General features: G+C 39.5%; 1 protein-coding gene across 5 annotated transcripts; it reads left to right on the top strand.

Moving 5' to 3' along the window:
• Positions 1 to 640: 640 nt before the first annotated feature.
• LOC115167232 (zinc finger protein 280C-like) lies at positions 641 to 14,541 on the top strand. Of its 5 annotated transcripts, none has more exons than XM_029721430.1 (20): positions 641 to 780; positions 1,398 to 1,573; positions 1,789 to 2,000; positions 2,366 to 2,465; positions 2,680 to 2,928; positions 3,073 to 3,138; positions 3,244 to 3,353; positions 4,955 to 5,154; positions 6,508 to 6,665; positions 6,849 to 6,949; positions 7,137 to 7,283; positions 9,758 to 9,892; positions 10,085 to 10,311; positions 11,000 to 11,140; positions 11,789 to 11,851; positions 12,046 to 12,164; positions 12,292 to 12,322; positions 13,122 to 13,164; positions 13,264 to 13,310; positions 13,437 to 14,541. In XM_029721430.1, exons 2-20 carry the CDS (start codon positions 1,405 to 1,407, stop codon positions 14,074 to 14,076), a joined length of 2,958 nt encoding a protein of 985 aa, XP_029577290.1. In that variant the 5' UTR covers positions 641 to 780; positions 1,398 to 1,404; the 3' UTR covers positions 14,077 to 14,541. The 5 variants fall into 5 exon arrangements, with proteins under 5 accessions (XP_029577290.1, XP_029577293.1, XP_029577292.1 ...); XM_029721433.1 differs by having other exon boundaries at positions 642 to 835; positions 2,719 to 2,928; XM_029721432.1 differs by having other exon boundaries at positions 642 to 835; positions 2,683 to 2,928.
• Positions 14,542 to 14,596: the final 55 nt, after the last annotated feature.

Here is a 14,596-nt window from a genome sequence, read left to right as displayed (position 1 = left end):
ACAAGTTTTGAAGCTGGTTCAATAATACTTTCCTGAGAATATTTTGTCTTAAATTTCTACCCACAAAAGGACAAAATCAGTGGACAACAGGTAGAGTAAGTTCAAATGGAATTTAATTCAAAATTTGTGACAGACAGGGGACCTATAGGTTGTATGTGACTATGTTGTCAAAGGGACAGCATAGGAACGTCGGGACTAAGTGCTACAGTGCTTTCACAGGTTTTGTTAGGTAGTTGACGACCAAGTTCACAACTGACCAAAAACAAGTAGTGGAATAGTGGTGAGGTTTTAATGGGTGTAGAGTTAGTTGGTAGGCGGAAACACAGGGCTAGATAACAGAAATAGATGGCCTCACACTCCAGCACAGTAGGTGGCAGTGTATGCACATTTCAGTTGGTTGTGATCCGCCAATACACATTTCAAGAAGAAGAATTAAACCGATCTGTTTTAAAACGTGGACAGACATTGGGCGGTGTCTGTTTGCACACCGCCATTATACCATAGAAGAAGATTTTGGGCGGAGTAAACACTAATGCTTCGCCTCTTCCTGTTTGTCAACAGTTACCACTTCCACAAAGTCATAAACCCTGCATATTTCTATAATTTATCTTCTTAAAATGTGATGTTAAACCAAACCATAACCACACTGCTAACTCTAACGAATTGTTGTTTCCATGAATTTTAACGATATAGCTAATTTTGAGGCAGTGGTAACCTTCCTTTCAGCAAACCCCACATTTCCCATCAGCCACCACGATATTCACAGACGCTCCATTGAAGGTATTTCTCATTTTGTACTAAGGACTAACCACCCAGTTAAACGTTAGATTGAAAGGTAAGTGGACTCTGTACTTGGCCACTGGTATACTTAGAATGTTGGTATTGTTGAATAGCATTTAAACATCCCTTAGTATTACTGCATCAGATAAAATGAAGTTGGAACAAAGAGATCGATGTTGTGTTGTCGCGCCAGACGCCATGATTGGTTGCCCACACTGTAGCTAATAATGGCTGGCTATCAGAGTTAGCTAGCTACTGTAGTGAGCTAAAATAGATGGCAACTGGACGGTTTGGTAGATAACGTTAGTATATCTAGTTAACTATGTGGTGTTCTGCATTGTATTTCCAGCCTTTCTATGTAGCTAGCTATGGTTTTTCGACGGGATATAAGCAAAAGGTCCATTAACTAACTAGTCGCGCGGGCGCACGGCTATGAGGAATCAACGTTTCCAATTTCCTAGCTTTTCCTACTAGCTAGTTAGCCAGGTACGCAAAACATGTTAGCTAACCTTAGCCATGGTTTCTTCAGCTAGCTGTGGGCTAACTTCGTTTGACTAGCTAGCTAGTTAACTGTTTGTTTCGAACTAACATTAACGTAACTCTCATCCATTTTTCAGCTTCACAATGTCCGAGCTTTTTATGGAATGTGAGGAAGAGGAGCTGGAGCCATGGCAGAGACAGACACCAGAAGTTAATTTGTTGGGCGACGGTAAACATGATGATGATGACGACGATGAACCTATATTTGTTGGGGAGCTTAGTACTTCAAACGACACCATTAACACCAGACCAAGTATGTTTTCTTCTCTTGGTATGGCTCAGTTAATGTTAGGTCTCCGACACTGTTGTCGGTTTTCTCTAGTTTGGATAGTTTGCATACACAATATCCTTCCATTGGATCCTTTCCCCTTAGTTGCTCTACAAAGTTGGTAAATATGATTATCAATATAGATTTTATTGCATTGATGCATAAACAAGAGTGGTTAATTATCTGACCTGTCTTTGAAGCAAACAACCAAAGAAATGTGAAGACCACCCCAGTTCAAAGTGGTGGAGTTGGAAGACCAAGAGCCTCTAGGATGACAATGACACACAACTCCCCCCAAGCTCATCTCACTCGGGGTCCAGTTCCCCAGAACATAATTCTTGGGAACGGGTTGAACAATGCACCTCGACCCTTAACAGCAGTACCACCACAGCCCATCATTATCAACAACCAGGTATATTGTGTTTTGCTTTAGATATCACTTATTTCACTTTGCTATACATTGCAAAGAACACACATTAGATTTGAGTCATTTAGCAGAGACTCTTATCCAGAGAAACTTACAATTACTGTATTAATCTTAAAATAGCTAGGTGAGACAAACACATATCACAGTTGTAAGTACATGTTCCCTCAATAAAGTAGTTATCAGCAAAGTCAGTGCTAGTAGGAAAATACAAATGCAGGTTTTTCCACGATTGTGGTGCTGGGACAGAGAAGAGCTTTGACTGGGCACCTGTTTAGTTATAGAGATGTAACTTTTGGCTGTAATGGTGTTGGTGCAATGTTTTAATAAAATCTGTTTGCCTTTTTTCTTAGGGTTACATTATGACCACACCACAGTTATCGGCCAACTCGGCTTTCCTCGCTTCCCTTGGGAAACAGTATCCCCCGGGGACATCTTTCACTGTGGTTCCAGGTAAAAATAGAAATATTACATCCTAACTTGATTGCAGGCAGGCAAGCAACAAACCAAAACATAACACACATTTTTGTATTTCAGAGCAGACTAATAATTGGAAATTAATTTGGTGCATCTATGCTCAAGTAAACTTATATATTCCCTATACAGCCACAGTGCACACATACTGCTTTTTGCGGTGTTTCATATTTGTAATGTGTTTTTTTTTCAGCAGGCCAGCAGCACATTCTGCAGCAGATGACTCCAGCAGCAGGCCAGCAGCACATTCTGCAGCAGGTGACTCCAGGGAAGCCTTTACCTGGGGTTATCCACAGGCCTCAAGTGCACATGATCCACAACAACGTAGTGACCTTGTCCAATGTGCAGGGCCCCGCCGCATTGTCTTCCCAGCCCAACCGCTCAAATTCTACCAACCTCCAGATTGTGTCCCCAGTTATTCAAGCCAAAGGCAACAGCTGGGGTAAACCAAAATATCTTACTTGTTTGACCCAGAGATATTCTTGGCCAGGTCACGTGGTCAGGAAAACTGTGTGTGACCTCATGATCTGAAGATTGCATGGGACTTGTGATAATAAGTATGAATCTATTTTCTCCCCTTAAACAGACTATGGCAAACGGGGTTTACCTCAAGACCAAAACAGCACAGCTAAAAAAGCAAAGCATGACATAGGTAAGGGTTTCCTTACATCAGTTGCATGCTCTGTTATTAGCTAGATTCATTAGCACTGTTACTTTTTTATTTTTACAACTGAAATTTATTTTTTTATTTTTGCAGCTTCTCCCCACGCCCAGGAGATATTAGAAAATGGAGCACGTTTTTGTAAAAAATGTCCAAAGTGTAAATTTGATTTCTACCAACAAGTTGTCATGAAAGACCACATGGTGGTGAGTTTACTTCACTCATTCTAAAATGCATGCCTTTAGCTGTGACAATTGTTTTACATAACTATTCTATAATGTTGCTGTTCAGGGCTTGACAGTAACTTTTTTAGCCACTTGTACTTCGGACAAGGACAGATTATTTGTTTACTTGTTCCAAAAAAAAGGCTAACACTATTTTTACGTCATTATGAGTCAAGGAACCACTTTTTTAAAAAAAATGAAAAACCTTCTTTTTTTTTTTTACTATTAAAAAAAATCTGATAAAAATGTAACTGGGCTACAGTCTGCCTATTGGCATCTTTGCATATTCATTCGTGTCTCAAAATACAACACTGCCCCTTTTAAGGCTCTCCTTGAGGATCGTTGGCTATCCTTGGTAGCCTATAAAATATTACAATTACAACCAAATACTTTTTTGTCTTTTATATATTAAAGGGCGTCCCTGGGACGATAAAACATGTATGCGGTTCAAAACAGACTGGGACAGGTCTGGGATGACATACTTTAAAACATTTTTTAGCAATGATGCTGATGCAACAGATCAGACCGTTTTGCTTAAAATGTTGATCGTTTTATTTCTTATTATAAACTCAACTATGTCCACATTGCCTTAGGCTACGCACAAATGTTCCAACATGCAATTAGTGGGAAAACACCTTTCTCAAAAGCGCTCCACATGTGCGAGCGGTTTCATATGACAGAGATGAAAACATCTGTTAGAAATGAAGAGGGGAGATCTAAAGATGTATAAACTGGCATGGTTTACTCATGACTAGTATTATGCCTTTGGCTGTTGGAAAATAAAATATTGTTGATTTGAAAACCAATAGAACATGAGAAATTCTGGTTTCAATATTTCTGTGGTCATATTTTGCCTAGGCTAGACTACTTTGAAATAAGTTAAGACCTGCTTAATTGTTTAAAACCTCGACATGAAACTTACAGGTTTTAAACAATTTAAGTTTATTATGAAATAGTTTCAAAATGTTGGCCACCTCCGCTCAGATTCAAGGTGGGTGATGTGCAGTGTGCAACATGCACTGTCCTTCACTCTCCGGTCTTGTGACCATTTGATCTGAACGAAGTGCTTTGAGTATGTCGACAGAATCAAGCCTTCAGACGTTAATGTTAATTATCATTCATTATATTTGTCAAACATGACTGCCGTTTAGCCTATATTTATGTAATTAATATTCTCATTAAAGTGTGCCTACATTTTTCTGCCGCCTCTCATGTCAGCATCGGTCTGGACATGAGGCTGTAGCTAATATGCATATCAATTACAATTTGACGTGCAGGCTTTTTTATTTATGTACATGAAAAATAGATTTGAATATTATTTCAGTGTTTGCTTCTCACATCCAATTCTGATCGCAGTAATTGTTTGATTTTTGTGTTATATTTTTTTTACTTATCCATTTTGAACAAATCTATGTTCTTGTCGTAATATTTATTTTTTACTTGTCCCGAACAAGAGGACAAGCGTTAATGTCGAGCCTTGCTATTAGTGCATGAACCAGAGCCTTAGAGGCACTTTAACAACTACAATATCAACTCTGCAGATTGTAATTTGTTCACCTATTTTAAATTTACTTTAATTTCAGAAATGTTGTCCTCACCTGTTGGAGTGTGTCTTCCCCTCAACCCCAAAGTCTACTTACCTTTTTGCAAGCAAGCGCATCATGCTTGTCACAGACTTCTACTATGGTAGATTTGAGGGAGACAAACCAAAATCGCAGCCGCAGAAGACCCCATTTACCTATAAGTGCCAGAGCTGTTTGAAAGTACTCAAGAACAACGTCAGGTAACTACAGCAGGTGTTGCTTGCTGTGCAGCTCTGCTTTTGTTTTCAATAAGCCACTGTATTCCTGAATAATATGATTATTTGTTGGCGAAAAAAAGGTTTATTGTCTACTGCACAAAATGTTTGTTTAAACAGGTAATTTTCTAATCCAAAGAACTCCTCTATATCCTATTTGTCCAGTGGCATAATGAAAACAATACATTTGGCATTTCACATGTTTACATAATGCAAACACATTACACAATTACTGTCACCAATAAACAGATCAGTGGACATATCTTCTATATTTATATGAATGGCTCACTGTTATTGGTAATGAATGGATACATCAACCGGCTTTTCGTCAATACGTTACCCCAAGTGTCTACTGTGTTGTTTTGGTGCATGGAAATGGTGTTCATAAACAAGTGTTAAATGAGCCCTCTGCCCATGGAGAGTGATTAACTTTAATGTGAAGAGAGGAGATTCAATGTGTTTCAGCCCTCATCACAGTTTTTTCCCCCAGATGGATGACATATCAACTCATATTCCCATTTGGGGCCAGAGATGAATAATGGCTGCTAGTTTGGAACTGCTCCTTTGATTAAATAACTTTACTTCAGGGTGTAGCAAGAAAAGCCTCTGTAAGCTCATTTTAATGGGCAGACGCATTTGTACTGAACCCAGTCTGGCAGCAGAGGTCATAGTTTGTCTGCATAAAAATCTCTATTAGGGGAGCTGAGGTAAGACTGCTGGCTGAAAAATGGGCCTTGCCTGCCTTGTCAGTGCAGCGGTTACATGAAAAGGTTGTGTGGCTCGGGGGCAGCCGTGGAACACATCATTAAGCAAAACAAAAAGATGTGCGTAATTGGCAGTATTCTAATGGCAATTATGCATGCTTAGGAAGTGAGGTGCACAGTGGTTGCTAATTTATTTTTTTAATCCGACGCGCAGGTTTGGTGTTGCACATAGGCCACGATCTGTTGAAGTGTTATTGAATACGGCTTCACTGTAATTTGGCTCAATACACTAAGTTAGTTTTTCTTTTTCTAAATGTGGGTTGAAGTAGGGTAGTTAGTTGTTTATGCATGTATGCATATATTTCTTTAATTATTTAAAGAAGCATTTGACTAAAAAGCTAATGAGCTTTTCACCATATATTCACAAAACATTTATGAAATTTCCTCTTGTGGATTGGATAGTTACACATTTTTCTCATTTTTAATAGCTTGTTTAAAAATGACATTTTACAATGCAATTTTTTTTTTTTAAAGATAAATGGCAAAGCTGACACTCTGTTGCTTTGGCATTTGTGGTTTCTGACGCTACATTGCTATCGATATCTTATCTTGAACTTTGTGGTGACTCTTGTAGGTTCATGAACCACATGAAGCACCATCTGGAGCTGGAGAAGCAGAACAGTGAGAGCTGGGAAAGCCACACTACCTGCCAACACTGCTACCGGCAGTACTCAACCCCATTCCAACTGCAGTGCCACGTCGAGAGTGCCCACAGCATGGTCGAATCTTCAAGTAGGCATACCAGTCAATAGCAACCAACATGAAACGCCAATGAAACCATACATTTCACCTTAACGTATTGAACACTGTCTCAAGCAATCATACATTATTGTACATAGGTTGATTATAGTAATATAAATAAAGCTGTCTTTAACAATTTGGGCCCATTTTAGTAATTCATTGTTGTTTTTGTAGCCAATTGCAAGATATGTGAATTAGCCTTCGAGTCTGAGCAAGTGCTCCTGGAACACATGAAGGACAATCACAAGCCTGGCGAGATGCCCTATGTCTGCCAGGTACATTTTGTTTATCGATCATGTTTTTATATTAATCTGTTCACAAAGAAAAGTTATTAATAGTAGAGATGCCCTGGCATTACAATCAGGAATTGAAACATTTAATTCAAATTATTGAAGGGATTTTACTTGCAGTCCTCCTGACCCATTTATTTTTCATACTAATACTTTAATTGTCTCCTTCCAGGTGTGCAACTACAGGTCTTCGTTCTTTACCGATGTGGACACACACTTCCGTACGGTGCATGAAAATACAAAGGATCTCCTTTGTCCTTTCTGCCTTAAAGTTCTTAAAAGTGGTCATGTCTACATGCAGCACTATATGAAGCATCAGGTAAGAGGCTTAGTTATATTGGGTACTTTTCTATTGTTAAATATGTGCAACAATTTATGATCAATAAATATGTTGATTGGGTCATTTTTGATTGATGGGGCTCATGTTTGGACTGACCTGGCACACGTTGTGATTTCCTGTCAGTTTCCTGATGTTTAGGCCTCTTAATAAAGCAGTGAATGCTGCAAACCGTTTTCTCTCAGAGTTTGAGTTTTAAAGCTGGCTGGTTTCAAAGAAATTGAACACGCTTGTGAGTTGCCCTATTGGCTTTTATTCTGAGGTTGGATTGATTTGGTTGTCTGCTGAACACCTTGATGTAATACATAGCTGTCTCACAGCAATGTCTGCTTCCTTTCACCTGCCTAACGGGCTCTCTGAGAAAAAACAAACCAGATCAACTCCACAAATCACTGTATGTAGCCATACAACAAAGCCAAAAGAAACCTTAGTCTAATACCAAGCCAGCCAATGGTGTAAGAATCAAAAAGGATTCAATGACCCTGTTAGCTGTGCCAACCAACAAAACACAGAAATGACACATTGTCCTGAAATCTTACCCTTTACTAAGGATAGCTGAACCTATTATCTACAGTTGAAGTCGGGAGTTTACATACACCTTAGCCAAATACATTTAAACTCAGTGTTTCACAATTCCTGACATTTTAATCTTAGTAAAAATTCCCTGTCTTAGGTCAGTTAGGATCACCACTTTTATTTTAAGAATGTGAAATGTCACAATAATAGTAGAGAATTATTTATTTCACCTTTTATTTCTTTTATCACGTTCCCAGTGGGTCAAAAGGTTACAAACACTCAATTAGTATTTGGTAGCATTGCCTTTAAATTGTTTCATTTGGGTCAAACATTTCACGTAGCCTTCCACAAGCTTCCCACAATAAGTTAAGTGAATTTTGTCTCTTTCCTCCTGACAGTGCTGGTGTAACTGAGTCAGGTTTGTAGGCCTCCTTGCTCGCACATGCTTTTTCAGTTCCGCCCACACATTTTCTATGGGATTGAGGTCAAGGCTTTGTGATGGCCACTCCAATACCTTGACTTTGTTGTCCTTAAGCCATTTTGCCACAACTTTAGAAGTATGCTTGGGGTTGTTGTCCATTTGGAAGACCCATTTAAAAAAAAAATGTTTTATTTAACTAAGTCCGTTAAGAACAAATTCTTATTTTCAATGACTGCCTAGGAACAGTGGGTTAACTGCCTTGTTCAGGGGCAGAAGGACAGATTTTTACCTTGTCAGCTCGGGGATTCGATCTTGCAACCTTCCGGTTACTAGTCCAATGCTCTAACCACTAGGCTACCTGCCGCCCATTTGCGACCAAGCTTTAACTTCCTGACTGATGTCTTGAGATGTTGCTTCAATATATCCACATAATTTTCCTGCCTCATGATGACATCTATTTTGTGAAGTGCACCAGTCCCTCCTGCAGCAAAGCACCCCCACAACATGATGCTGCCACCCCCGTGCTTCATGGTTGGGATGGTGTTCTTCGGCTTGCAAGCCTCCCCCTTTTTCCTCCAAACATAACGATGGTCATTATGGCCAAACAGTTCTAATTTTGTTTCATCAGACTAGAGGACATTTCTCCGAAAAGTACGATCTTTGTCTCCATGTGCAGTTGCAAACCGTAGTCTGGCTTTTTTATGGTGGTTTTGGAGCGGTGGCTTCCTCCTTGCTGAGCGGCCTTTCAGATTATGTTGATATAGGACTCGTTTTACTGTGGATAGATACTTTTGTACTAGTTTCCTCCAGCATCTTCACAAGGTCCTTTGATGTTCTGGGATTGATTTGCACTTTTCGCACCAACGCACGTTTATCTCTAGGAGACAGAACGCATCTCCTTCTTGAGCGGTATGACGGCTGCGTGGTCCCATGGTGTTTATACTTGCTTACTATTGTTTGTACAGATGAACGTGGTACCTTCAAGCGTTTGGAAATTGCGCCCAAGGGTGAACCAGACTTGTGAAGGTCTACCATTTTATTTCTGAGGTCTTGGCTGATTTTCTTTTTGATTTTCCCATGATGTCAAGCAAAGAGGCACTGAGTTTGAAGGTAGGCCTTGAAATATATCCCACAGCTACACCTCCAATTGACTCAAAGTATGTCAATTAGCATATCAGAAGCTTCTAAAGCCATGACATTTTCTGGAATTTCCCAAGTTGTGTAAAGGCACAGTCAACTTAGTGTATGTGAACGTCTGACCCACTGGAATTGTGATACAGTGAATTATAAGTGTAATAATCTGTCTGTAAACAATTGTTGGAAAAATGACTTTTGTCGTGCACAAAGTAGATGTCCTAACTGACTTGCCAAAATTATAGTTTGTTAATAAGAAATTTGTGGAGTGGTTGAAAAGTGAATTTTAATGACTCCAACATAAGTGTATGTAAACTTCAGACTTCAACTGTACCTATATGCAGTCTCATGTTTTTCTATTGTACTTGTTTTGTCAATTTGACAGAAAAAAGGAATTAATCGTTGCGGGAAATGCAGGCTGAATTTCCTCACCTACAAGGAGAGAGTGGATCACAAGACTCAGCACCATAAGACTTTCCAAAAACCCAAAGCTCTGGAGGGCCTTCCTCCTGGAACCAAGGTTTTGACTCTTCTTATTTAGCCTCGCAAAACATCTCACTACCTCTGTACCAATTATCTATAATATACATAAAATCAATGGCAACCGCAATAAGCCCTCATTTAAAAGCAAGTTCTATTATAAGCGTTTAAATCACGGCATGAATTCAGAGGATCTTAATTTGATCTGTTTTTTTTTAAATTCATATTTCAGGTGACTATCCGGGCCTCTCTGACCGGGCCATCTCCCAGTTCCACCCATGCTGCTGAAAAATCCAGTGTCAGTGTCATACCAGAGGTCCCAGGCATAAAGGCAGCCAATGTAAAAGCTCGGAGCAGTACATCTACCACACAGGGCAGCAGTGGGGGGAAAGGCAAGGCCACAGTGAGCAAGAAGCTCCTCAAGCAGCAGAAGAACAACCATGTGTTGCAGAGTCTCAGGTCGGTCCATCACTCGGTCAACTTGTTTTTTTTCCTCACGAACTACATCTTTTCTGTTACAGGATCTAAACTATGGTCAGGGCTGATTCTTTTCATGGTTGGTTATGAACAGGGCTCTAAAGTCAAACGTTTCATAGGTAGAACTGGTGCTCTTAAAAAAGTTAGGAGCTAATGAGGTGACATGACTGGACAACAGGTAAAGAAATGCCTGCGAGGGGTTTTGGAGCAGCTTGTGAAGTGGTTTATAAATCTATAACCAATTCAAAATAGAACATTGCACAGGTAATATGGTTCATATCTGTTTACCAGTTTGTGCTAGAAACAATATGTTTTTGCAGTAGTGATGCTGCATTAGCTCCTAACCATGACAGTAACGAATCTGTGCTCGCTTTTATGTCTAGGTCACTCAAACAACGGTACAGCGAAGCCTAATCATTACAACAATTATTATCTGGGAGATTGTTTTCATAGTCGCACGGTGCTCCCAAAATATGTCAGGTCGCACAGCAAAATATTTAAGAGCATATGCGACCAAAATGGTCACACTTCAGAGCCCTGGTTATCAATATATTACACCAAAGTAACTTGTATGTTTAATAATGCATCTCAGAATGTTTTACAGAAGGTAATAGTACTTTAAATATAAATGAAATAATGATGCCCCAATTAGTTTTCTCTACCTTTTTAGTATTGGCGAAAGAAGACACACCTGCATTGAGTGCTACTCGGAGATTCATGACTTCTATAGTCACTATCCCATGGTTGCAATTTGTGGTGCATGCAAGTATCGGACAAGTTGCAAAACTTCATTTGGAAACCATATGATAAGGTAAAAGCTCCTTGAGTATCAGACTCATAACACATGTATACGCTGCACGTACGAAACTTTAGGAACACCCCTACAAGGTGTCAAACGTTCCACAGGGATGCTGGCCCATGTTGACTCCAATGCTTCCCACAGTTGTGTCAAGTTGGCTGGATGTCCTTTGGGTGGTGGACCATTCTTGATAAACACGGGAAACTGAGCGTGAAACTCAGCAGCGTGCAGTTCTTGACAAACTGGTGCGCCTGGCACATACTACCATACCCTGTTCAAAGGCACTTAAAATATTTTGTCTGGCCCATTCACCCTCTGAATGACACACATACACAATCCATGTCTCAATTGTCTCAGCTTAAAAATCATTTTTAAACCTCTCCTCACCTTAATCTACACTGATTTGAAGTGGATTTAACAAGTGACATCAAGAAGGGATCATAGCTTTTACCTGGTCAGTCTGTCATGGAAAGAGTAGGTGTTCTTAATGTTTTTTGAACAGTGTATATGCCCATTTTTATATTTTAGCCATTTAGCAGACGCTCTTATCCAGAGCGACTTACAGGAGGAAGTAGGGTTAAGTGCAGATTTTTCACCTAGTCAGCTCAGGGATGATGTTTTATTGTTCATATTACATATATACAAATATATATTTGTCAGGTTCCATAGTGCCATCTCAAAAGAGAGATTCCGGAAAATGAGGAAAATCCCAGTTGTCCTAAGGTACGTGTCCCTAACTAAACAAATCTGGTCTCAAATCAATTTGTTAATGTTGCCATTATTCTGCACTCTAGTTTTTGGTAATGACTTATTAAATAAGTAGTGTTGCATTTTCACCAAACGTTACCATAATTAAGCTCCATGCAAGTTTATTCTATTCAGTCATTATGAATCACATTTTACCTACTGTTTTGCAGGAATTTAACCCTTGTCTGTCTGAACTGTGACTTCCTGGCGGATGCGCATGGAACTGACCTCATGAGCAAGCATTTGATTGACAGACCACACCACGTCTGTAAGGTCATACTAGAGAAAGGTATAAGGTTTATCACATTTTTCACAACCAGATGCTTAGGTGTCGCATTTCGTTTATATTATAATAATAATCATAATAATAATAATAATAAAACCTGTCTGCATGTCACGTTTTTCTTGTCTTGCAGAAGGTGGTGCTGTAGATGACGGCATTAGAGGGTGAGTAGCTACTCTCCCAATGCAGCAGATAACGAGAACATCCTAAAATAAAAGTAACACCCCTCAGTGTTGTAATGAGAATCTGAGTTTGATCAAGGACTTGTGAGACTTCCAACTCCCTGACCTATGAGTTGTTTGGAAGCATCCATTATTTTGAGAAATCTTTACCATATACTTTTATGTTAAGCTAATTGGGATGCATATTAAGTGTATATTTAAAAAAAAAAAAAAATTTGACCTTCACAAATGCAAATGGGAGCTTTGGCCTTAATTAATACCAGGAAACATTGCTTAATTAATGTGTGCCTAAAGTAAGGTAATTTTGTCATTGGGAAGTTGCTGAAATGAAAGGTCATTGTAGAATCTCTTTTGCAAGAATATCCTCGTCTTAATTTCTTGTATTCCTTTGAGGAGCCAAACGCACTAACAATACACATGAGATCAAGTTCAAATGTAATCATTTCATAAATATGTTGTTTCTCCTGAGAATTGAATATGCACAATTCAATGCTAATTGATATTTATGCTAAATGCCTGTTTTGTTTGAAGAATGATTGTCTGGACAAGGTCATTGGTCCTTTTGCTTCATGATTAAAATATCTTTGTTTGAAAAAATAGTAACTATTTGAATACTAATTCTGTGCTGATAAGCCAGCCTTAATTATGCTCTGAAAATGAATTTTAAGTTTTCATTACCATATTCCATATGCTATCTCCAAAGTAGTTTTATCAATTGTTTTATTAAAAGGGCTCTACATTTAACGGATTTGTCGTGATTTTCTCTTTTGTTCTGTTTCAGAAATAAGCAAGGGATGTCTGTTCTGATGTTCCCTGATATCCAGGTACTACTCTAGCTGGATTGTACCTGAGAAACACATATGTTTGATTTTGAACGGTTTCCTCAACCCAGCACCTCTTCTTTTTCTTTTTTTGTTACATAGAATGCTGAAACTGCCACAGTGAGTGGCGCTTTTGAACAATTGCACAGGTAATTAGGGAATGGTCCACACTAAATAGAACCTACAAATATTTTTCCCATCTTGGATGGAGTCAATTAGATTGAATTGGTACGTGTCCCCCCCCCCCCCCCCCCCCCCCCCCTTTTCATTCACAGCGTTCCCAGATTGGAGGAGACCTCCAATGTCTTGTGTATCACCCCAGCTGCTGAAAGAGGGGATGGGCCAGATGTAATGCATGTTCAGACCCAAGAGTCAGGAAGAGGTGATGTTATTCTACTAGACAACGATGATGCAGCAGTTAACCAGCTAGGAGAGGCAGAAGTGCAAGGGCTTCCACAGCTCTCTACAGTAGATGAGATCCATGGAGTCACACAGGCTACAGAGCTAGAAACACCCATGGAAAGTTCAGTCGAGGAAGACCAGTCTTTGCAGTCAGGGCCCATGGAAAGTGAAACACCTATGGAAAGCTCAGTTGAGGAGGAGCTGAGGGAGGTGTGGGCTTTGCAGTCAGCGACCAGGTCCCCCTCTAGTTCTGTGGCCTGTGAGTTAGAGGGGGAGGCGGCGTGTTTGCGTGAGTCATTAAGCAAACCGGAATCTGTGAGCTTTGACGACAGTAAGAAGGTCAGCGCTTCCCTGGAGACCATCCCCTTAAATGTTGTAGACCAAGAGGTGAACGATATCGTGGAAGCAAAGGACATCTCCTCGTCCTCTCAAAGTCCAGCTGAAGTCAGGGCAGACGACAAAGACATTCCCTCCAGTCCTGAAACACTGAAGGAATCGGCAGCCTCGGAGTAGAGAAAAGTGGACCGGGTGTATTTTTAAGAAGACTGCATACTATTGAAATGTATTTCTCTTCCCCATTTTCTTAGTTTATTGTCCTTGACCAGATGGACATAAGCTGAGACCTGCTATGTGTTTATTAGATTTGGCATTTGGAAAAACATGTATCATTTTTTTCTAACAGTGCAAGATTTTACTTCTGTCAAACTTTCAATTTGGTTGTAAGCTTTCAATGAAAGTGAAAATGGTACACAATGTGAATAATTTGACTTTCTGTAGTGTGTCGAAAAATACACAATCTGAATGTTTATGCTTTCCTTGATCTATGAACTTGTACTCAAGTGTGAAAAGTCCTTGAAATATCTTCTTGACTATCCTTCCACTAGTAGATATAGGCTTTTTATTTTGGATACCTCTACTTCCATTGACATTTCATAGGTGCTTTTGTGTATTTTTAATATACTAAACTCAGCAAAAAAAGAAATGTCCTCAACTGTTTATTTTCAGCAAACTTAACATGTGTAAATATTTGTAT

This window comes from Salmo trutta, chromosome 29 (genome assembly GCF_901001165.1).
Source record: "Salmo trutta chromosome 29, fSalTru1.1, whole genome shotgun sequence".
Lineage (NCBI taxonomy): Eukaryota > Metazoa > Chordata > Actinopteri > Salmoniformes > Salmonidae > Salmo > Salmo trutta.
Note: the sequence above shows the minus strand (reverse complement) of the source record. Positions and strands in the feature narration are given on the sequence as shown.